Below are 24,173 nucleotides of genomic sequence, written 5' to 3' on the forward strand. Positions count from 1 at the left end.
GATCGCACTCTAACTTTGCAGGATTTCTCTACATGGCATAATCTCCGCAGCAGACATCAAGTCACACTGACAGTCTGAATAAGACGGAGTCACTGGTTGAGGGTGGCTGATTCAATGGAAACTGTAGGGAAAATTCACAAAAACGGAAGGGGAATAGGAACGGACCAGGGCTCCGGGGATCCTCCTGGGGATGGAGGTGCCCTGCCCCACAACAGTGTCAACGTGAATATCCTGGTTGTTGCTACTGTAATACAGTTGTTCAACATGTTAGCACGGAAGGAAACTGAGTAGCAAGTACACAGAATCTCTCTGATTATTTCTTACACATATGTGTGACTATATAATGATCTCAAAATAAAAAGTTTTAAAAAGTCATGAAAGACTATGTGGTAGATATGGAAAAGTATTAACAAAACGATGAGAGGCAATTTCTGCCTTCTCTTCTCTCTCTAATGTACCTAAGTAGCATTAGGTACAGAGAATGGCCCTCAAATCCAGATGTAGGACCCAAGGCACATCTTTTACCCTTAAATTCCTCACCTTAAAAACAAGGATAATACCTGCCCTACCAACTCCATGGGGCTTGGGGAGATTCAAATCGAATGAGATGGTAAGTACGAAAGTCCTCTGAAATATTGCAAATTATACCAGATATTGAAGAGATATTTCTAATATCCACTTGAGAGTGACAGAAGCATTATACAAATCCCATCTAAATTTACAAGGGCTGGAAAGAAGCAGGTTCTGAGCCTTTGTGTTAACTCGGAAACCATGATCAAGAGGAGGTTAGGAACTGTACATCCATGGTAACAAGATATCAAAAGTACTTCTTCCAGATCAGGTGTGTAATAGGCTTCTTCTTGTGGAAGAGAGGAGAAAACTAAGATTCTTATATTACTTTATCCACATGAAGAAACTCTGCAAGGCAGCATTTAAAGAAACTAATAAAATGCCACGAATATTTCATACACCTGAAACCACTATAACACAGAATGTCAATTATACTTCCAAAAAAAGCAACAGGAAGAGAAACAGGATGGACTTAGCAGGGGTGAAGGAGAGATTTTTTGTCATAGTGTGTTTATTTTTTTAAAATTAGTGACTATACTACCAATACCAACAACAAAATGAAAAATTTTAAAAAGGAAGATTCTTAGGGAGGGTCCCTGTATTTTGTGTGTGGGAGGAAGGGACAGTTACTTTCTGGTTTTTTTTCAAGGCCTTAGTTCCAGGAGTGTTAAGTTAACTGAGTGTCATCACTGAGGGGTGTGTGTGTGTGTGTGTGTGTGTGTATGTACGCACACACATGCAAAAACAAGCCTACACATGCCTGAAAAGTTTGGCCAAGCCTTACCTCCTTCCTGTTCTCTCTCCCAAAATGGAAATACCCAGGAGTCATGCAAGGTGAATCACCATAGTAGCTACCCATGCTTTTCAATTTTCTGCCCCTTAGCTCATTTGAAGAACAACTAACTTAATTACATTATTACCTTATGTGGGGAGACTGAGCTGACCTAACTCACTTGACAGGACAAAAGGGGACCAGAAATAGACACTGAGGTCTTCACTCCCACTTAGCACTGCAGCCAAGGTACCTCCTTGGTTCATATGTGGCTGAAAACATCGAACATTCTCAGGGTACCAAAGTGAAATGTAGGCTGCTTTGAAGGACTTCCTAGTTGGTAAAAGAATTACATTTGGAAAGCTGGAATCAAGAAGCCACTCTTTCTGGCTGTGTTGGCTTTCTGCAGTCCCCAGGATCCCAAGAATAATGGAAACAATGGATGAGGTTAGAGTGAACCATCTTTGAACACTGGAGCAGACAGTCTCTTTTTGTTTACTCTCTGTGGAGTCCACTGAGATTGTGATCTTGGGCTGTTCATCTCCCAGAATAATGGGTCTTTTGAAGTATCTAACCTCTTGGTTAGAGGCTGAGTGAGTATGTTTTCATCTTCTTGTAAATACAGTGTTCAAGCGTTGTCCCCCATCAAATAGGTTCTACCTTCTCATTGACTAACTGTGGTGGGACAGTCTGAACTGAGGGTTTGGGCCCACTCCATTCTTCCAACATAAAACAAAGGCTACGCACCATTTGGACATGCTTTGTTCAGACCACAGTTCATGTCTGAGGTCTCAATCAAACAAGAGCTTAAGGATAAACTTTGCAAATTCTTTTTAATTTGTCTGACACAGGAGACAGTTTACAATACATATGAGGTTTCCAAACTGCAGCCAAATGAAAAAGAAGAAATTTTAGCAAAGCCAAAGATCTTTTTTTTTTTTTTTTTTTTTTTAAAGACAATCTTCATTGGGAAAAGCCTCACGGAGTCCATGAGACTGTGAGTTTCTTTAGAAAAGGAACATGTCCCATTCAGCCCTAGATCTTTAGTATTCAGTATGGCGTCTGGCACAAAGAATATGCTTAAATGTTCACGGAGTTAAACGCACCTGTCACCTGGGCATACATAAAAAAGCAAACCCCAGTCCGATAAATGTTCAGGACTATAAAGCCAAACAAGACCGTGTCTAACCTGAAAGACTAACTGGGAAAATGCAAAGAACTAAATTTGTCCCTATACTGGGAAACAAACGGAATGGGAACAATGGTCTAGGTCAGAAACTGCAAGAGGTTGTTTAAAATGAGAATGTTAATTCCCTGGCCTCACTCACACTCACGGATTCCTTTTTGCAATTATCTTCGCTGGGCTCACCTGTATGCAAAGTTTGCTGATCACTGGCAGGCACTACAGTTTCCCTGGAGACCCCGGAACCCTAATCCACCTTTTCAACACTCTGGAGAGCTCCAAAGACTCAGAGTACAAAGAGACAGATTCACGCTGGGCACATCAGAAGTAACACTGGAGAACCCTATTGGGACTTTGTTTGCAGAAAAGAACTAGGAATGAGGATCTTTCCCCATCACATGGACTGGGATTGGGATTCTCCTCATTGTATACATACCTAGGGTCTTCTTGTTGTTTTAGAAAAGACAACACAGTGTTATACCGCGGTCCCCAGCTTCTTCCAAATCATGGCATCGTCAGAAAAATGGTAAGGTTTTACGGCACCCTGGGAAAATGTGAGGCCAGCGGAGGTTGCGGACATGGGACCCAGCTCCCACAAGAACTCAAGTGATCAGCAGCCCATCTGTAGCCTCTTCCCAACCCACTGGTGGGCCCCAGCGTGCAGACTAGGAAGCTCCAGTGAACCGTTAAGAGTAAGAGTTCTGGAATGAAAAGGTCTTAGTTCTAATGCTGTTTCCTTCAACTGCTAGCTAGGGGACATCTGGCAAGTTACTTTATTTCTAGGTGTTCTCGTTTCCTCTACTGTAAAATGGAGATAAGGAGCCGCCTTATAGGGCTCTTGAGAGAATTAGATGGAATCATGAAGGTAAAGTACTTAACACAGGACTTTGCACAGAGTGAGCACTCAGCAAATAATATTATTTATATACCACAAGGTCATTATCACCATTATTGCCTATCATTAGAGGTCACTTTTTATCACCAGTAACCTTTGAGTGACAATGAATTAGAAAAACACACCATGTTGACTGAGCCTGAAGAAAGTTTGCCAATAAGACACCTGCCTACTAATGAACTGTATCTTTTTATGTTTCCATTTTCCTAAAAGGTGGTAAAATACACATTAACATAAAAATTCCCGTTTTAACCACTTCTGAGTGTACAGTTTGGCCGCACAAAGCAGTGCATCCCTCCCCCGTGCAGCCATCACCCCCGTCTACCTCCAGAACTCTTCTCAGCTTCCCAGACACAAACTTGTACATACAGTGTTCTTTCCCTCCATCCCTGCCATGACTCTTCTCATTCAGGTTTCATCAACTTTTGCCTAAATCATCTTCTACATAACACCAAAACAGTCCCCTTTCCTCAAAAGGAAATGTATACCACTTCTCTACTGAGCAAACATCCATCTCTCCTTGCTATCCTTGGGAGACTGAGTCCGTCCATACTCACCAGCCTGGTATACAATGCTCTCCGAGTTCTGGGCTCTGCCTGCCTCTAGCTCAGTCTCTCACAACTCCCCAGGATGCAATATACATTTGAGAAATCCTAATAGATTCACTCTTGTTTCTCCTCTCAGTGCCTTTGTTTATGCTAGCCCCTCTGCCTGAAATGCTCTTACAGCCCTCCTGTGCTACCTGGGTGCCCCCTCCTTGTGTTCCCCAAACATCTGGAGGATGCCTAGCATTGCTTGAAATGTTTCCCTGTTGTTTTCATTTGTTCTTACTAGATGAAGCCATTTCAGAGCCAGTGGCATTCATCCTGGTATCTCGGGTCTGGCCAGTACCTGAACCAGAGCAGGTGCTCAACACAAGGTGCATGAAGGACTAGACCAATAAACAGGTAAACTATTGCTTAGGTCTTGTCTGGAGGCCACTGAAAAGCAGGAAGGGAGGGAGGGAGGGAGTGAGAGGAGGGAGGGAAGGAAGGGGAGGGAAGGGAAGAGAAGGGACAGGAGGGAGAGAGGAAGGAAGAGGGGAGGAAGGGATGGAGGGAGGGAAGGGAAGGGAGAGAGGAAGGGAGAGAAGGAGGGAAAAGAGGAAGGAGGAGGGGAGGAAGGGAGGGAGGAAGGAAAGAATGAAGGAAACACATGTTGGAAAGGAAAAAGTAAAACTGCCTTTATTTGCAGATGACATGATCATGTACATAAAAATTCTAAGGAATCCACTAAAGGTCAATATACAAAAACCAATTGTACTTCTATATCTTAACAATAAACAATCAGAAAATGAAAAATTTTGAAAAGAACTCCATTCACAATAGCTTAAAATATACTTGGGAATTTTAACAAGAGATGTACAAGACCTGTATACTGAAAACTACTAAGCGCTGCTATGGGAAACTAAAAAAGTCTAAATAAATGGAAATATAAAACATGTTCATGGATTGGAGGACTCAATATTTCTAAGATGGCAATTCCACCCAAATTAAGCTATAGAGTCAATGCAATCCCAATCAAGTTTTTAGTGAAAGAAACTGTCAAGCTAATTCTAAAATGTATATGGAAAGGCAAAGGATCTAAACAGCCTAAACAATTTAGACGAAAGACATATAAGATTAAAGGACTTATACTCTCTGATTTCAAGACGTGCTATAAAGTGAAAGCACAGGTATGTAGATCAATAGAACAGAATGCAGGATTACAGAAATATATATTATATTTATATATATAATATATTATATATAATTATATATTATATATATTACAGAAATATATATGAATTATATATTTCCATATATAATTCAATTTCCATTCCATTTCCAGTTAATTTTTGTGTATGGTGTGAGGTAAGGGACACAGTTTATATATTTTTTTCTATACTAATATCCATTTGTTGAAAAGACTGTTGAATTACCTTGACACCTTTGTCAAAAAAATCAGTTGAATACATATATGTATTATATATTCCCATATGGAAATATATAATACATATATGTATTCAACTGATTTTCATATGGAAATATATATTTTCATATGGAAATGACTATATAACTGATTTTCATATGGAAATCTATCTTTTCATATGGAAATATACAATACATATATGTATTCAACTGATTTTCATATGGAAATATATATTTTCATATGGAAATGACTATATAACTGATTTCATATGGAAATCTATCTTTTCATATGGAAATATACAATACATATATGTATTCAACTTATTTTCATATGGAAATATATATTTTCAGATGGAAATGACTATATAACTGATTTTCATATGGAAATCTATCTTTTCATATGGAAATATACAATACATATATGTATTCAACTGATTTTTTTGACAAAGGTGTCAAGGTAATTCAACAGTCTTTTCAACAAATGGATATTAGTATAGAAAAAAATATATAAACTGTGTCCCTTACCTCACACCATACACAAAAATTAACTGGAAATGGAATGGAAATTGAAAGAGCTAAAACTATGAACTCTGCAGAAGAAAACAATGCAGAAATTCTTTTTGGACTAGATTAGGCAAGAATATCTTAAGCAGGACACTAAAGGAACAGCCTGTGAGAATGCAAACAGGTGCAGCCCCTGTGGAAAATAGTATGGAATTTCCTCAGAAAATGAAAAACAGAATTACCATATGATCCAGTAATTCCGCTACTGGATATTTACCAAAAGAATAGGAAAACACTAACTGGAAAAGATATATACTCCCTGAAGCATTATTTACAATAGGCAAATTACAGAAGAAGCCCAAGTGTCCATTGATAGATAATGGATAAAATGTGGTATATATAGATACAATGGAATACTACTCAGCCATAAAAAATAATTAAACCTTGCCATTTGCAATGATATGGATGGAGCTAGAGGGTATAATGCTAAGTGAAATAAGTCAGTCAGTGAAAGAAAAATGCCATATGATTTCATTCACATGCAGAATTAAGGAAACAAAACAAATGGAGGAAGAAAACAAGAGACAACCCAAAAAACAGACTCTTTATAAACTATAGAGAACTGTTGGTCAACAGACGGGAGCTGGGAGAGCGGAATGGGTGAACTTGGGCAACGGAGATTAAGAGCACGCTTATCAGAGAATTGCGCAACCACGATGCTGTACACCGGCAACTAATATAACATTGTGTGCTAGCTACACTGGAATTAAAATAAACAAAACCACAGCCATAAAATGAAAACATGATACAAGGAACTTCATCAAAATTAAAATTTTTGCTCTTTCAAAGAAACAGTTAAGAAAATGAAAAGGCATGCCATGGACTGGGGAAAAAATGTGTACAGCATAAAACTGACAAAGGGCTTGCATTTAATACATATAAAGAATTCATGACTCAAAATAGACAACGATCCAATTAAGACAGGAAAAAGATTTGAACAGACATTTTACAAAATAATTTACTTGGTCAAAAGCACATGGAAAGGTGTTCAACATCACTAATCATTACGGAACTGTACTTTAAAACCATGGTGAGATACTGTTACATACCCTACAATGGCTGAAATGAAAGGGATTAATAAAGCAAGTGCTGGAGAGGCTATGGAAGAACTGGGACTCTCACACACTATTAGTGAGAATGCAGCAGGTTACAGCCCTTTGGAAAACAATATAGCAGTAGTATAATATATACTACTGAGTTGAACACATATTTACTCTATGATCCAGAATTCTCGCTCATAAGTTTTTACCCAAGAGAAACAAATCATGTCCACACAAAGACTTATACTTAAAATTTTGTTCATAGGAGCATTATTCTTGAGAGCCAGAAACTGGAAACAAATAAAATATCCATCAACTTGGTAAATGGATAACTAGTGGAAAGGAAAAAGCAATAAATGCAATAAATAGGAATGAAACACACACACACACACACACACACACACACACCACGGACAGATCTCAACAACACTGTGCTAAGGGACAGCAGTCAAATACAAAAGACCATATAGAGTTTGATTCCATTTTTATGGAATTCTACATACTCTATAACAGAATAAACTGTAGTCACAGAAAATGCTCGGTGACTATCTGGGTTGAAGGTCGAGAGAGGGGATCTACTGCAAAGACACACGAGAAACTTCGTAGTGTGATGAAAATGTCCCATGTCCTGGCAGTGGTTCTCGTTCTGTGCCTGTAGGTGGTTGCCAACATTTATTAAAGTACTCACTTAAAATGGGTGAGTTTTACTATAAGTTATAGTAAAGTTATAGTAAGTTATACCTGAAAAAAGATAGGGGAAAAATGCCCCATGGACTTTTAGGAAAGTTGAACTTGTGCAAATAGGGAGCACGTAATATGCAAAAGGAAGGGCATTAAACCTTAAATCTGAGCATTATTTCCTGGTGTTTTCCTTATGTTGGACATCACTCAGCTCTTCAAGCTAGTGTTAAGACAGCAAAAGGTATGACCACATACTGCTGTAAAAGTATTTACCTTTACCTTGCCTAGGATTCTCAGAATTTGGCCATTCAAACATAGGAAAAATGCTTAGCTGGATTGCGGGAACTTGGCTTCTGGTCCTATTCTCCCCGGTTATATTACATTATGCACGGCTTGGGGTCAGGTACTCAGCCACATCCTACCTCCATCACACAGGGAGTTTCCTGAGATTCTCAATCTGAGACCCACACACCTCCCTTCACCTCACACTCCGTAAGTGTCCTTGCATCAAATTTGGGCATCTGGGAACTTGCAGAGGAAAAAATGTGTACCTTTACATTCACTATCACTATTCACTATTTAACTGAAATTTAGATTTCCTTCAATTATGAACACAAGCAATAATCTACAGCAGTGTTAGCAGTACCCTGGCTTCGTTATGGAAAGAAATCGCAGCCATTTCTGTATCACGTTGCAGGTGCTGCTCGTATCTTAAAATATTCTTTATGCGCATCACTCTTTCAAAGCTACAAGAATCGTTAGATTTGCCACTGGATACTGTTATTCAAGGTATCATCCAAGAAGCCCATATCTCATATCATATGTTTTTAAGCATAGGATTAAATCATTTTTAGCGACTGGATAAAAGTATTTTAATAGAATTGGCTTCCTCCATCGTGCTATATATTTTACTTTATGTATTTTAAAATACTGTTCGAGGGGTGCCTGGGTGGCTCAGTGGGTTAAGCCTCTGCCTTCAGCTCAGGTCATGATCCCAGGGTCCTGGGATCAAGCCCCAATCGGGCTCTCTGCTCAGCAAGAAGTCTGCTTCCCCCTCCCCCCCACCGCCTGCCTCTCTGCCTACTTGTGATCTCTGTCTGTCAAATACATAAAATCTTTAAAAAAAAAAAAAATACTGTTCGAAGAATGGATCCACAGGGTTTCCCAAAGGCGGCTTTGGCACAAGAACATCAGAAGTCCCTGGGCTAGATAATCCCTAACCATTCATTCTAGTGCTAAGAACTCTATTCAGAACTGACACAGAGACTCGATGACTCACACTGTAAGTGCGGTAATTAAAAAGCACTTTGAAATAAAAGTGATAAACAAATGCCAGACCTTGTCTTCTATAGGCCCCTGGGTGAAGTGATTTTTTAATAATTTCACTCCATATTTTCTTAACTGAATTATGGGGAAAGAAATGGGGTGGTGACAGCCACTATTTCAGTCCACATCTCTTCTTTTCTAAGGAAAGGTTCTCAAGATTCATGGGTCCTGGGACGCCTGGGTGGCTCAGTGGGTTAAGCCTCTGCCTTCGGCTCAGGTCATGATCTCAGGGTCCTGGGATCGAGTCCCGCATCGGGCTCTCTGCTCAGCAGGAAGCCTGCTTCCTCCTCTCTCTCTCTCTGCCTACTTGTGACTTCGTTTGCTTAGCATAATAACCCCTAGTTCCATCCATGTTGTTGCAAATGGTAAGATTTCGTTCTTTTTGATGGCTGAGTTTTGCTCCATTGCATAGATATACTACCTCTTTTTTTTTTTTAAAGTATTTATTTATTTGACAGAGAGTGAGAGAGTGAGAGACAGAGAGGACACAAGCAGGGGATGCAGAGAGAGAGGGAGAAGCAGGCTCCCCACTGAGCAGAGAGCCTGATGGAGGGCTCAATCCCAGGGCCCTGGAACCATGACCTGAGCTGAAGGCAGACACTTAACCCACTGAGCCACCCAGGTGGTGGCTATACTGCATATTCTTTATGCATTCATCTGTTGGTGGACATCTGGGCTACTGTGGACATTGCTGCTATAAACCCTGGGGTGCGTGTGCCCCTTTGAATCACTATGCTTGTATCCTTTGGATAAATGCCCAGTAGTGCAACTTCTGGGTCATAGGGTAGTTCTATTTTTAACTTTTTGAGGAGCCTCCGTACTGTTAAAAAGTATTCTTTAAAAAGAGATTCATAGGCCATCAGGATAAATCCAGGCCACAGAAACATTTGGATTATATTCCATTTTAGAAAAGAAAAAGAACCACGTAAAGAAGCTTGCCAAAGCTCTTGCCGCTCCTTCCTGTCTTAGAATCCAGGCAATCTCATGGCGACAGCACCCTGTTTGCCTCCAACAGGTTCTGCATTCATGGGACTTCGTATAATGAGCTATTATAACATGCCACATTCACTATGTCTAAACAGGTGAAATCTAGTTTTATATCATCAATGGTGGCTCACGCTTTGGTTAATCCATTAGTTTGGTCTTTTTATAGCCAGAGAGTGAAGCCCTACTCAAGCCGGTGTGTCTGTGCTGCTGGCCAGGGGTTTACAGCTGGACATCCTGTCATCACGACTGAGGAGCGCCGGCGGCATGACTCACCACCTTCAGGGCAATACGGCCTTTGGTGAGATGGCCATTCATGTGCCCGAGAAATGAGACAGTAGTGCCAGGGTGAACACTTCTGTCCCTAGAGCTTACGGGTTCTCTGGGAAGTTCCAAAGGCTTTCAAAATTCATCACATACTTGGGGATACTGCCAACGAATTATCTGAAACAGCAGAGCAATGCAGTTTAGCACATGGGCTCTGGAATCAGGTCCTGGATTTTAGATCCTAGCTTTGTCAACCATTCTGTGCCATACTTGTCTGATCTGTACAATGTGGTAATACTAGTAATTATCCTTAGAAGAATGTGTTGAGGACTGCACCACACAATACCGTATATGCAAAATACCGAGAGCCATGTCCAGAGACAGTAATTATGCTCTCAACACCTGTTAGCGACTGCTACTATTACTATTATCTTCAACTACAGCAGAAGTGTCGGCCCCAAAATAATGGCCCTGTTTCACCCATGTCAGTAATACTTGAAAATTAATTATAAGAAAAGGTTATATGGAACTGGATCAATACTACAAAAGTTACTCTTTGGAAACAGCTTCCTCTCTTTATTGAGCTACATGCCTGCCTGGGTTACAATGTGTTCATTTCGAAGCAGCTGCATACATTTTTAAGTCAAAATCACCCCACTTTAAAGATTTTATTTATTTGACAGAGATCACAAGTAGGCAGAGAGGCAGGCAGAGAGAGAGAGAGGGGGAAGCAGGCTCCCCGCTGAGCAGAGAGCCCAATGCAGGGCTCGAGCCCAGGACCCTGAGATCATGACCTGAGCAGAAGGCAGAGGCTTTAATCCACTAAGCCACCCAGGCGCCCCCAAATCACCCCATTTTAGTGCCCTTTCTTTGATCAGAGAAGCTCACTTTAGCAATTACTTCGGTCCAATAATTACAACGGAAAGGAATCACACAATACACATGAGAGGGTTCAGGGCAAGAAACTACCACACAACATCATGCATCTGATTGACAACCTCCTTCTTTCAAGAAGGCCTTTAAGATAATTAAAAAGGTGTCACCTAAATCTAAGGTATTTGAATGCAAAGAATATTCCCAGGAACATTATGAAGATTAATGAAATAAATTCTCAAAGCAGTGTCAGACACTGCAGAGAAAGTCTTTCTAGAAGCAGACTCTGAAGATGAAACAGGAGTTTCGATATGAATCACAGCAGTGACAGTGGTCGCTCAAGTTCTAGAGCTATTCGGGCTGTAAACCATGAACGGGGGGTGCCTGTGTATGGAACCTAAAGACAAAAACCTCTTCACCTCGCAGTGCTAACCGCTTTCAAGGAAATCCAGGATAAAAATTAACTGAAATGCTCGAAGTAACTTAAAAGGACCAAGAGTTATCATAATCAGAGCAAAAAGGCATTTTAGGAAGTAGATTTCCTTTCATCTTTTCCCATATTCTTTTATCTCTTTGAACAATAAAGAGAACTGATTAGTTTCACTTTTTATTCACAATCAATTTTGGTTCCTGCTGCTTTGATAGCGATTATTCCTACTAGAAATGATAAAATTGAGCAACAAATCTTTATAGATGTGTCGTCTGAGGTAACCATATGAATTCTAAATAATATTACACTTTTTATGGATTCGCTTTGAAATGAACTCTAATATATAACATTGTAGTTCCTGATTTTAATTACTTCAATGATTCTGATTTGTTCTTCAAATCTACTTATTTATATAAAAATGTGATTCATACCCAAAAACTCAGCAAGTTTTGAAAAACCTCACAATTTTGGTTTTCATTATCTAGCAAGTAACTATCTTGCTTTTTGCTCTTAAACACTCTACAAGATGTTGTTTTTTGTGGCAAAGAGCTGAGTCCACTCCCCTCCGCTCAGGAACTGGTCTTCCCTGACTGACCCAACAACACCTCCCCTCGGTCTCCTGCAGCCCGCTGTTTTGTTCCATTATGGTATTTGATAGCATTTGAAATTTATATATTTGATAGTTTACTTCTTTATTGTCTGTCTCTCTCATCAGACTCCATTAGGGAGGGTCTCTCTCTTTTTCTACATCTCTCTCTTATACATAAAACAACTGAAGTTCTCTCTGCCCTACATCTCTTTGTGCCTGGCATATAGTAGGCAAGTTCCTGAAGTATTTGTTTTAAAAAATGCATACCACTGTAATTCATCATTATCTGATCTCCTTTCCCATCAACTAGGCCCAGGGCCGCAAATGATTTTTGTCTAGCATCAGAGTCAGTATTCTAGGCTTTACCATCTCTGTTGCCTATGCCTCCCCCATTCCCAACAACCTTCTCAAAACCCAGAAAGCACCCTCAGCTTGAGGGCCATATGGAAACAGGCTGCAGGCAGGATTTGGCCCACAGGGGGTCGTCTGCCAACTCTTTTATGCCAGACTCCAAGTGTCTTAAGGTCAAGCCTGACTTATTCACTCATATCTCCTGGGACCTTTCCTAGTACTGAGCACACAAAGGTTCTCAACAAACCCAGAACTCGGTTGAATTGGGCGAAAGTGATTGGGTTAGGAGTAGAGAGAACCAAAAATTCAATGGAACAGCCCAAACGGTCAGATTTAGAATGGCAGGCATTTTGCCGGGGAGATACAGCCTCTGATCCTGGCTGGATGACTCAAAGGGTCACTTACCAATGATTTATGGGCGATGGGAAAAGACAGCTTGTTGTACAATCACGCACTCTCTCACTTGCCTCGGGGGTCACAGATCTCAATACCCCCCACTTCGGAGCAGCAATCCTGCTACCACAGGCAGCTGCCTCCTCTTGTGCCTACTCACAGTGCAGCTGACTTGGACCCTGAAGAAGAGCTCATGTTTCTCGCAGCGGTTGCTTCTGTTCTGCGTTACTGTCTTTGCTGTCTGGTTCTCTTGTCACCCAGCATTCTGAAAAGGTGCTGGCTTCAAGATAACATCTACCTCCAGAGCTTGGTAAATGTGGAATTACCTCCATAACCAACTATAAACAGTTCTTAGATGATGGCCGGGAAACCTTCCTGGAAACAGTTTTTGGATGGGAGCACTCCCTGATCCTTGCATGGTTCCAAATCTTGCAGAATGTTGATCATGGATGAAGGAAGGAAAGGAAGAAGGAATAAAAGGATGAAAAAAACTCCATGGCCATGATCACGGTCACACCTCCGCTCCCGAAACCATCAGAATGTTGAAGGTTGCAGTGTCTCCTGAGAGATCCCAGAATATGTGCAATGCTTTCCCTGCGGGCATTCTCGCTTCCGCAGACTCTAGCAAAGTGTGAGGTCAGAGCCATCTGCCTCAGGAGAGGAGTGCCTCTTTCCTCTAGCATCCAAAATGCTCAGAATGACTACCGGCATCTGCCCTAGTGACCGTTTTCTTTCCGGGCCTGGGAGAGGCAGACAAAGGAAGGAGAGTGGGGCTGTTATCTGGTGTCCTGCCAGGTGTCTGCTCCCCATGGAGTGGCAGAGGCAGCCCTGGAAGCCTGGTTCATCTCTAGGCATGTCCCTCCTTCTTCATGTTCTTTAGAACTCAGAACTTCATTGCAGTGAGCTATCATTATGGCTCTGCCAGCCCATATTTACTCCCCAACCTCATGGAAAGAAAAAAGGGAACAAGTCGTCCCTAGGGTGTTGTAACCAAGCAAGCAGATCTTTCCAAAGGAAAGTGTCAGATGCTTAACTGCATGATGGAGTAAGACACATTATCCAACCAAGCTTCACTCTGATGCAGCAAGTCCTGCGTTTTAGATGGAAGAAGCAATAGGGTGGGAACAATTTATGTAAAGACAGGCTGTGTGTTAATGATGGATCAGGAAACAGCACTGAGTCCCCTGGTTCACGGACCAGGTCATATCTGCCCAAGAGCCATGAGTGTAGACAGTGACGCTAAGAGACAGTGGCAAGCAGCCTGGGGAGGAAGGGAATAACGGCCCGAGGAAACACTCTGGCAAAAGTGAATTAAACAAATCCCGAAGTCCTTGTAGTTGTTTTAAAGGGTGCCCATGGGTTCACATTTCTGGAGAATGTAACCCGAACTAAGTGAAAATATGATTTGGGGATTGTGTGTTACACGTCTGGCTTGGAGAAGCTAAGACAGGAAGGCGGAGACGGAGCTGTAAGAAATACTAGACGTGGGGCGCCTGGGTGGCTCAGTGGGTTAAGCCTCTGCCTTCGGCTCAGGTCATGATCTCAGGGTCCTGGGATCGAGCCCCACATCGGGTTCTCTGCTCAGCAGGGAGCCTGCTCCCTCCTCTCTCTCTGCCTGCCTCTCTGCCTAATTGTGATCTCTGTCTGTCAAAAAAAAATAATAATCTTAAATAAATAAATAAATACTGGACGAGTGGTACCAGGGAAATATTCTTCGGGGAACAGACCTTCCAAAGAAACAAGAATTGCTAGCACACCAAATGGACTGACAAGGGAGGACAGGCGCCGAGAGGTGAGTATTCCTTTACCCCTGGGCATCATTCTTGCTCGCGCCCACCAGAAGAGTGACTCTTGGGTCGCACGTGACAAGCACCGGTGACAATGAGCAATGCCAAGAGTATCTTTTTCCACTTCTATCCGATATGATCTGACATCAAGATTTTCAAAAACAGAATCATGGCTAGAAAACCAAAGTAAATTTCATTTAAAGGACTGCAATTTCATGCCCTTTGGTTGAGCATTCCTCTAATTTAACATTTGCAACTGTCCTTCTGTGTGTCCTTCCTTCTGTGTCCTTCTCTCAGAGCCACTCTGGGAGGCTTGTGACTGTCGCCACCACTGTTCAAGGCAGGGCACTGGCCCCTCCTGCTGACCTGGGCGAGGGAGTCACGCCAACCAGACCACCCGCACAAACTGTCCAGGGTCATGTGAGACAAACCAAGGGTACAGTCAGGATCGGGGCGGGGGGGCGGTCACCAAGGTAGAGGCAGAATCCCTGGGATCAAGATAGTGCATGGAGTGAATATGGCAAGTAGGCGATGAGATCTCACACAGGAATTAAGGGTCAGAATGAAAAAAACAACACAGAAGGTTGCTTCGGCAACACAGAAGGTGACAATCAAACATTAGGGCCACATAAGACGGCAGGCAGAGAGAAGACTGCCAGGAGGCCTTGACTGTGAGGCTCCCTCCACCATCTGGCCCTGTATTCTGGGTTAAGCTCCATATGTGAATATCTCCATAGGACTTACCAACCAGATCCCCAGCATTCACATGAGGAAACTCAAGCAGAGGGAAGCATGTCTTTGTCTTTGGACAATGTCATATAACCAGTTGGAGGAACACCCACACTAAAATCTCACCTCTGCAATTTTGTTTTTGTCTGTGCACACAACTAATGCACTGCAATATGCTTGCATTCCTGAGGGTCCCCACGGAAGACTCACTCTAGAGTAGAAGCTCAACAGAAAGCTCTGCAGACAAGGTGCTTATCAGTGGGAAACACTTCAAAAACACAACCAATGCTCAGTGCTCCCTGTGCGGGTTACACCATGGCATTAGCGGCTTTCTTCCCTTACTATCTGTTGGTGTGAAATGGGGTAAGACAAATGAATTTTAGAACCATGTTTTAGCCTAAGCAAATCACAACCAAGGACGTCAGTCCGCCGGGGAAACAAAACCCCCCAAACCAACGCCTTTACACTGTCTGATGGTGTAGATGAATAGGGCCAAAGCTCCTCTCCAGGGAATAGTTTATTAAAGGTCAAGGGTTAGTTCTATCCACTAAGTGAAGCCAACCCGAGGCCACTGCTTTTCTATAACATGACTTGGGAAAGCTGGAACTTCTGTGTCTTTGGTCTGAAGACTGGCATTGTTCACATCAAATGCTAAAGAATAAAGGTCTTGGTTGACTTAAAACTTGAACCTGGCACCATGGGTCAATGTTCTTACATAACAAAGAAATAAACAGAAGAGGCTCCAAATTATCCATTAGGAGAAAGCTGGACCAGGGGCGTCTGGGTGGCACAGTTGGTTAAGTGGCCGACTCTTGGTTTCAAATGAAGCTGTTTTTTAACTCAGGTCCTGAGGTCGAGCCCCACGTTGGGCTCCATGCTCAGTGCAGAGTCTGCTTGGGGATCTCTCTCTGCCCAACCCCTGCTCGCTCTCTCTCTCTCTAAAATAAATAAATTAATTTTTAAAAAGAGAGAGAGAAAGCTGGACCAAAGTTTATTGACTCACTGATTATGGTAACACAATAAGCATTTAAAGATGCCTATCCATGGAATAAAATTGAAAAGTAATGCTGGGAATACATTCGAACTTGTCTCACCTTTCAAATAACTATTATGTTATTATCAAAGTTGTAGGTTTTTTCCCTTAATATGGATGATAGCCACATGAACAAAGCAAATATGTTTTGAGTAATCCTGAAAGTTTTGGAATCTCATGCTGGAAAGACGCTTTGAAACAGGAATCTGGAACCCGGGACACAGGGCAGCGTTTCTTCAGCTCAGCACTACTGACATCTTGTACCTGATGATTCAGCTGCTGTTGGGGGTCGTCCTGCGACACCACTACCCTCTACCCACTAAATGCCAGAAGCGACAATCCCCACTTCCGCCCTGCTCAGTCATGACAATCAAAAATGTCTTAAAAAAAAAAAAAAGTCTTCAGACCCTGCTAAACAGCTGCGGAGGGGCAAATTAGACCTGGTTGAGAGCCATTGGTCTAGAGGTATTTTCTCTTCAAGAGAACCCCCTCAGGACACTGAAGGTTTTCACAGTCATTATTACATATGGTTTGGGACTTTGCAAACGTATGCTGACGTGTTCACAGCAGAAGTATACTCACTGTGTACAAGAAAACAGAAATCTTTCCACATCAGCAGCAGAGTGAGTTTTGTAAAGCCTTCTGCATCATATTCCACGACGCCTCTAGGTGATAAACACACACACACACACACACACAGAAAAAACCCTCATCAAAATTAGGCACAAGAGAGATGGAACCAAGTAAAGAATATATTCATAACATCACGGTGATTGAATCCGAGATGCATTTCAGGTTAAGGGAGTGTTACCATAGGAAGGACGTGGGGTTTGGAATGACAGCATCTACGTTTAAGTTACTGTTTTGCTATGTACTGTTATGGCTTCAGGCAAATCACTTAACCTCTGGGGCCTCAGTTTCCTCATCTGTAAAACACATACAATAATGTTTTCAAACTTCCTTACAGGATTGTGAAAAACAAATAAGATAAACCATAAAATGCTATGCAAATGCTTGTTACCAGTTATGAGTAAAAGATCAAAGGCAGCCATCAGGTCAGCGATGACATTACTTTCTGTGATGACTAAGTCTCACTTTCACTCAGGCACTAGGCAGTAATCAGCAATGGCAACATTACTAAGTTGAGGAGTCTGTATTATTTTCCTCCAAAGCACTTGGAATCCTTTCACTTGTGTCCCCTGTCCTCCCCACCAGGCTCAAGACAAAGAAGCCCCATTAGCTGGGTGGGTGTTGGTTCTCAGCACGTGAGTGTGGCTGGGAGACACACAGGGTAGTACGTGTCATGTGTCAAGGAGAACAGGCCTGGACTGCTGAAGGGCCTGGGCAGAAGTCTGACAGACTCGTCTCCCCCATTTTCCACAAAGCCTGAGCGCCTGGGAGACATCACCATAACATGACAATACTAACCACACACTGAAGACAGACATAATTGTCTCTGTCATCCACACCAGGAGGCGGGACATAATCATCTCTGTCAGCCACACCAGGAGGCATTTGCTGTCTCCCTCGCTGAGTCAGGCCAATGAGACCGTCAATCCTGATGGCCTCCCAGTTTAAGTAGGAAGGGGGAACTCACTGTCGAGGTAAAGGAACTAAGACGCTAAAAGCTGAGTGATTTGCTCAAAGACTGTTGGTATATCATTCAGATCTTCTGACTTAGGTCAACAATTTTACTTACTGCTTTATATTTCTTTTCATGAATTTATAATCAACGCAATACATTATAATACTGCTATCTAAACTTTTCAAATCCTACATGCTGTAAGTAAAAACAAACACAGAATCCTTTTTGTTATGCATAGTTACAGTAATATAATAGCAATTGTGCATGATTTAGTAGTTGTATACAGGTACTACCATATTGTTTTGCATAATAAAACATACGCAAAATGTATATTGAAAAAGAACCTGTTGTTTCATTTTTGTTTTTGTTTTTTAAGATTTCATTTATTTATTTGAGAAAGAGAGAGAGAGCATGAGCTGGGGGGAAGGGCAGAGGGAGAGGGAAAAGCAGGCTCTTTGCTAAGCAGAGAGCCCAAAGACGCAGAGCTCGATCCCAGGACCCTGAGATCATGATCTGAACGGAAGGCAGACACTTAACCAACAGAGCCACCCAGGTGCCCAAGAATGAGATTTTTAAAAAGCTGTAAATGCAGTTTTCCTATCTTTTCTGTGTGCCAATGGAGTGAGGGGGGGACACACACCCTTCAGGTGTGTGCACCCTACTTGGGAGGATACTAGGCTAGATCCTCCATTTTTACTTATACATACTAAAGATAATCTTCTTTGAAAATCAGAAGACCAATGGTGTCATTTATGAACCACTGTTTGTATCCTAAGTACTTTCTCAAAATGTTCATAAATAAAGCTGAAAAAAATCCTAAGTATTAAAGACTCATGCGAGAGACAGTCACACTGTTTAGATATGGACAGTTCTATTTTGGAGGCACAAAAAATTCAATTTCTTAAAATTATTTCTGAGAAGTCATAAATTTGGCCCATAATTATACCACAGTTTATAAAATTATATCCCAGGGAATGGCCAACCTTATTCTTTATTTCACCTGCTCCTCCTTAGTTCCACTTTTTTGGTCCTAATTTATTCATTTCTTATTTAAAATTTTAATTTTGTGTTACTATCTATACCTCTCTATATTTATACACTTCCTACAGAATAAGGTGGGATATAAGCAGACCATTAACACCCTTAGTGCTCAGTCCCCCTGAATGGGTCGAAGGCCCCGCCTTTGGAAGAAGACTGAGGGGAAAGCACATCCCCTCAGCCACTGGGCTAAGCCCTGAGCAGAAGCTCAAGGAGGCCTCTGACGTCATCTAAGGAAATAGAGCTGCGGAGTAGCAGGGCCTCTGGGAACCTGCAGGAAAGGCCCAGGCCCCTAGGGGGAGGGGCAACGGGTGGGGCTTGGGCAGCAGCAGCAGGACACGCCCCTTAAACCTGCAGTCACTTGCCTCCCCTTCCCTCTCTGTGCCTTCTTCCAACTTCTAATCTCAAGTGGGAGTCGCTGCTTTTGGGTCTAACGCTGGATGCCCTCCTTAGATCTGGGGGGCAAGTTGTGAGCCAGAGTCCTGTTGGGACACCTGAGTCCTGAGAACCCAGGCTCCCACCCCGGCTCTGGCTCTGGCTGTCAGGCGGATGACTTCCGTCAGGTCATTGGGCTTCTCAAAGTCTCAGGGCTTCCCAGGAGCCAATTGTGCCAATACTGCCCGCCCAGCCCGCTCACTCACGACCCCTGGGAGCAGACGGCGGTGGAAGCGCTGTGCGAACTGTAGGGTTCTCGAACAAGCAGGTGGTGCTGCCCTTGTCATTGCTGGGTTTGGGGTGAGTATGATGCTGCTCCAAGGAAGATACTTGTTTCTATGATTTAGCAAAGAATCCTAGAAACTATCTTCCTGGGAGCTTCAGTTTCAGCAATGTACCAGCAAGAATCAAAACGGCCTTAAAAAGCTAGCACGGGGAAGCACGAGCTGTTATTTTCTTAACCAAGCCCCACATGAGGGTCGTGAGGACACGAGGGTGTTGCCAACATGTAGTTTAAACAAGGAGGAACTTACGTGCCGAAGTGACTGAGGAAAGCAGCGATGTACTCCCTTCTTTTGTGGTACCCTTGAATCACATACTGCACCTAGAACAGGAACCCAAAGATGAGGAGTGGGGAACTGTCACGTGCTTCCTTACAAAACATTCCCAAGACTCAGAGAAGCAGAAAAGGGTAAAATGAATGATACACCACACTCCCATCACCTACATTCCCCTCTCCTCAACAAGACCGATGAACGTTTGGTCTAGCTGCTTCCGGCAGCCGTCTACCTGCCCATCAAGCTATCAATCAATCTCGCTGAGATACTTCAAGGGAAATGAGAGACACCATGACAGTTTGCCCCAGATCCGTGAGCGTGTATCTCCAAAAAATAAGACCTTTTCCTACAGAGCCATGAGGTCATTACCATACCCAACAAATCTAGCCGTCATTCTCCGACTTCATCTAGTGTCCTGCGCATTGTCGTGATTTTCCACTTGTCCCCAAAATATTCTTTTAAAAGGCAGGGTACAATTGAGGGTATAATCAAGGATCAGGCATTTAGTCTAGAAAGTCTTTCATGTAGAATAAGAGTACCTCTTGGGGTGTGCACATGCATCTACATGTTATATGATACTGACTTTTCAGAGATTTGGGCTAGTTGTCTAGCCCAAAGGATGTTTTGCCTTCTATATTCTGTGGGTGTTTCCCTCCTTTTCCCTCTACTCTGTAGGTCCCTGTATTTCCCATAAATTGGAAGTTAGACTAAAGGTGTGATTAGATTCACGCTAAACATTTTTGGCAAGAAAACCTCATAGGTGATAGTGGCCTTGATCACTGGTTAGGGTGACAGCAGGCCAACCCCACTGTAAAGGGAGGTCTCCCCTTTGCCACCGGGAGTGAGCTATAGGCACACTTCTCAAAGCCTGTGAAGATCTAGTCCCCTCTCAATCTTTCACCTCATGGTTTTAGTATCTGCTGGAGAGCCTTGTCTGAATCAATTATTTCATTAGGAGCCGGAAAACGGTGACTTTTTGAATTCTCTCACTCCTTGTGTGTTTATCAGCTGGAATTATCTGTAGAGAAGAGCTTCCGCTCATCAAATGGGGGTTATTTTACTCTGAACTTCAACTCCTATTGAAAAGACAGGACAATGTTGAATTCTTTCTTTTTAAATTCCTAATATCCAGGAAAAGAGTGTTACAATAGGGGATTTTATTTTGCCTTTTTATATTTCCTTGTTATCACCAAACGACAGTTTTTATAAAAAAAAAATTGTGAACCTATTAAGCTGGACATCTGGAAATTAGTCATTTACCCATCAGCTACCAACACAAAAATACATTCCTTATAATGTCCCCATAATGGCTCCAAGAAACAGGGGAGAAAGAGGCCCCCCAAACTGTTTATATTGGCAGTAGCCACAATGAGTTTCCATGGCTAACAAAAGCTCAAGATAAAGTACTTGAAATAACCTTGACACAATTGGTAGTGATAGCCACTTTGTACCCTTTAAAAGTAAAACAATTCTATTTATATAATAGGGGTTTATGTCAATTTATAAAAACAGTGCTTACTTTGCAGGCTTAATGCAGGATCAGAAATGTTATTTTGGGAAAAGAAAAACAGATGATAAGTTTGCTTAAGAGGCTTTGTTTAAAAAGGGGATGAAAACAGTTCTGTGTACTTGATTTTAAAAACAGAAAACCATTTTAACAGAAACCCACAACAAAACTGGCTATAAAGATAGATTCCAATGTAATTATGGAAATTCATTTGAAGAGATTGTTTCTAAAAGCAGCCCATACTGTCCTCGTTTGTAGCAAGCATAAGAACATCAATTTTAAAAGACAAGTAAAATTAATGAAAGGGAACCAGATAAGAAAAACAGACTGATTCTTATATTTCTGGGAAAACGGTAACAGAATTTTTTTGGAGGAAAATATATGACTAGAAATTAATCTCAACTGGAGGGCTTTTTTAAAAAGGCTTTTCTTCTCAGTTCTGGAAGACCAAAATGTGCATGTTTCTCTATAATACTGGGACACAGATTTGAAGTCAGTACAAAGTCCCACAATGTAAATAAGAATTCTATCCTCCAAACAGTTCTGAAGGAGGGCAGAGGCTGGGGGAATTTGGTCCAATGAGAGGCAACCACTCCACGAGAGTTAGATGCCCTGGAATCCGTGCCAAGCCCACAGACGGCAGACTTGCCAGATTTTCATTCCTCTGACATTTAAAAAATAATACTGAAGGCTTTGAAATATTATTGCACTTCAAAAATATTTCCTATATTGAGATGAGCTATCTTTTGAAAGAAAGAGACAAACAAAAGATTTCTTTTCCAAGCCCGTGTGCACAAGTCAGTAGGAGCAGAGAAAACAGTGCTTTGGGAATCAAGCGAAGGAAGTGAGTCGATGTGGGAGACGGGAAAAATGTCAGTATTGTTTGTGGACAGATATCTCCAGTTTTTAGCTAATTACAGTGACTGGCCATTAACAAATACATATTTACACTTTATAGAAATATCTGACAATAGCCATTAATGTAAACTCAGTTATTCGCTAATGTACTGACTCATTCATGCGGCTAGGACAAAGCTTTCGATAACCTGATGGGCTTGCCTACCAGCCCAGCTGACCTGGAAATCCTGCCCCTACCCTACGAGCGGGACTCTGGCAAGCTGCTCCTAGACAGGACATGGAGAATCAAGCGCTGACTGGTAAAAAGTGAGGAACAGAAAAGCAGAAAAGAGGTGAAGGAAGCTCTAGTGAATTACCTTGATACTCACTAGTGGCAAACACACACACACTCACACCCCCCCACACCCTCCCACCCACGCATGCACCAGACAACTGGGAAAAGGAGGATTTCAAAGGCGCAAGACCTAGCAAAAACTTGGGACATAAAAGAAATTAGAGGAGGAGGAGGTAGAAGTTTAAAAGATGAAGACAAGACTGGAACAGGAGGTCAGAATCCTTAAGAAAGGAAGAAGGAGCGCAAAGAACTAGGGAGAGAAACAGACGAACTGTAATTCCAAGTAGGAAAAGCCAGTGTCAGGTGGGGGCCCAAGCTAGGATGGGGTGCAGAGGACGCACCTGCAGGACAAGGCCCACAATGCTAGGGCGGGGCCACGTGGAGGGAGGAGCCTCACGAGGGGAGGGCCAGGAGACTTGTTTTTACCTTGTTGGTGAGTAGGTGGCATACTTGAGGCACATAATCAATGAGACATCCTCCTCCTGGAAAAGCTGGGATATGAAGAGCTGAGGAGCCTCCAAGTGCACTGAAAGGACAAGAGTACAAGGGACACTTCTCTTAGGGCTCCAGCAATGCAGGAAGTGACACCCCCAAACAGACTCGCCTTCTCTTATCAATGTCTGCCCACCAACCACTTGAGTTAATGAGGATGGGAACATGGGCTTCACTTTCTGATGACAATTCTTTATCTTATTTGTTTTGTTAGATCAGCATGTTCAGATGACCCATGACTACCAACTAATGACTGATAACAACTAATGGTTCTATCATGCACAAAATAGCACATTTTGATTGGCGTGGGTAAATGTCTTGCCAGTATTAATGGGTTGGACCTCTGATGGAGACGCATGTGTTCGTACTCTCCATCATGTGCTGGGCAAAGAGAAGTCATTCCTTAAACCCCTATGCTGAACTGAACTGAATTCCTTCAGCACCACCACAGCACACTGGAGGGACCAGCTCTGCCCCTTACCAGCTCTGCTGCCTGGGGAAAGCCTCTGGGGCTTTAGTCTCCCCGGGTTTAGTGTGGGGCCGGTGGTCTAGGACAGGGGCTGCAGACTCCAGACTCGACCAGGCCCAGGCAGCTGATATAACTGAGCACCGAGAACCCGAGAGATTCCACACCCAAAACTCCAGTTGATCTCTGCTATGTTGGAAACACAAGCCTGGTCTTTGCAGACACTTATTTTTCATGTGAAGCCAAAAATCCAGATGACTTAAGGTATCAAATTTTAAATTGTGGCAACGAACTAAACATCTTCGGAAACACTGTGCTGCTCGGTCCTGTGTCTGTGGGTCGATACGGGAAAAGTCTGCAACTCGTCCAAGTCCAACTCACATTCAATTCATCTACACAAGAAGGTGCCGTCAAAAATCAGGGATCCAAGCAGTAATAAGACACAACACTGATCCAGAAATAGTTCCTAGGACTTTTGTGGAGAT

General features: G+C 42.4%; 1 protein-coding gene across 3 annotated transcripts in view; it reads right to left on the reverse strand.

The window, feature by feature from the left end:
- Nucleotides 1–24,173, reverse strand: part of BABAM2 (BRISC and BRCA1 A complex member 2) — a 406,214-nt gene that overhangs the window by 62,413 nt on the left and 319,628 nt on the right. For 2 of the 3 annotated variants that reach the window (XM_044261850.1, XM_044261851.1), the window contains exons 8-10: nucleotides 23,157–23,256; nucleotides 20,008–20,078; nucleotides 16,999–17,081 (exon numbers count right to left, since the gene is read on the reverse strand). In XM_044261850.1, the coding sequence (XP_044117785.1) occupies nucleotides 16,999–17,081; nucleotides 20,008–20,078; nucleotides 23,157–23,256 (254 nt within the window). The remainder of the gene's footprint in view (nucleotides 1–16,998; nucleotides 17,082–20,007; nucleotides 20,079–23,156; nucleotides 23,257–24,173) is intronic. The other variant, XM_044261852.1, reaches the window with a different exon arrangement.

The sequence above is a fragment of the Neovison vison genome, chromosome 8 (genome assembly GCF_020171115.1).
Source record: "Neovison vison isolate M4711 chromosome 8, ASM_NN_V1, whole genome shotgun sequence".
Classification (NCBI taxonomy): Eukaryota; Metazoa; Chordata; class Mammalia; order Carnivora; family Mustelidae; genus Neogale; species Neogale vison.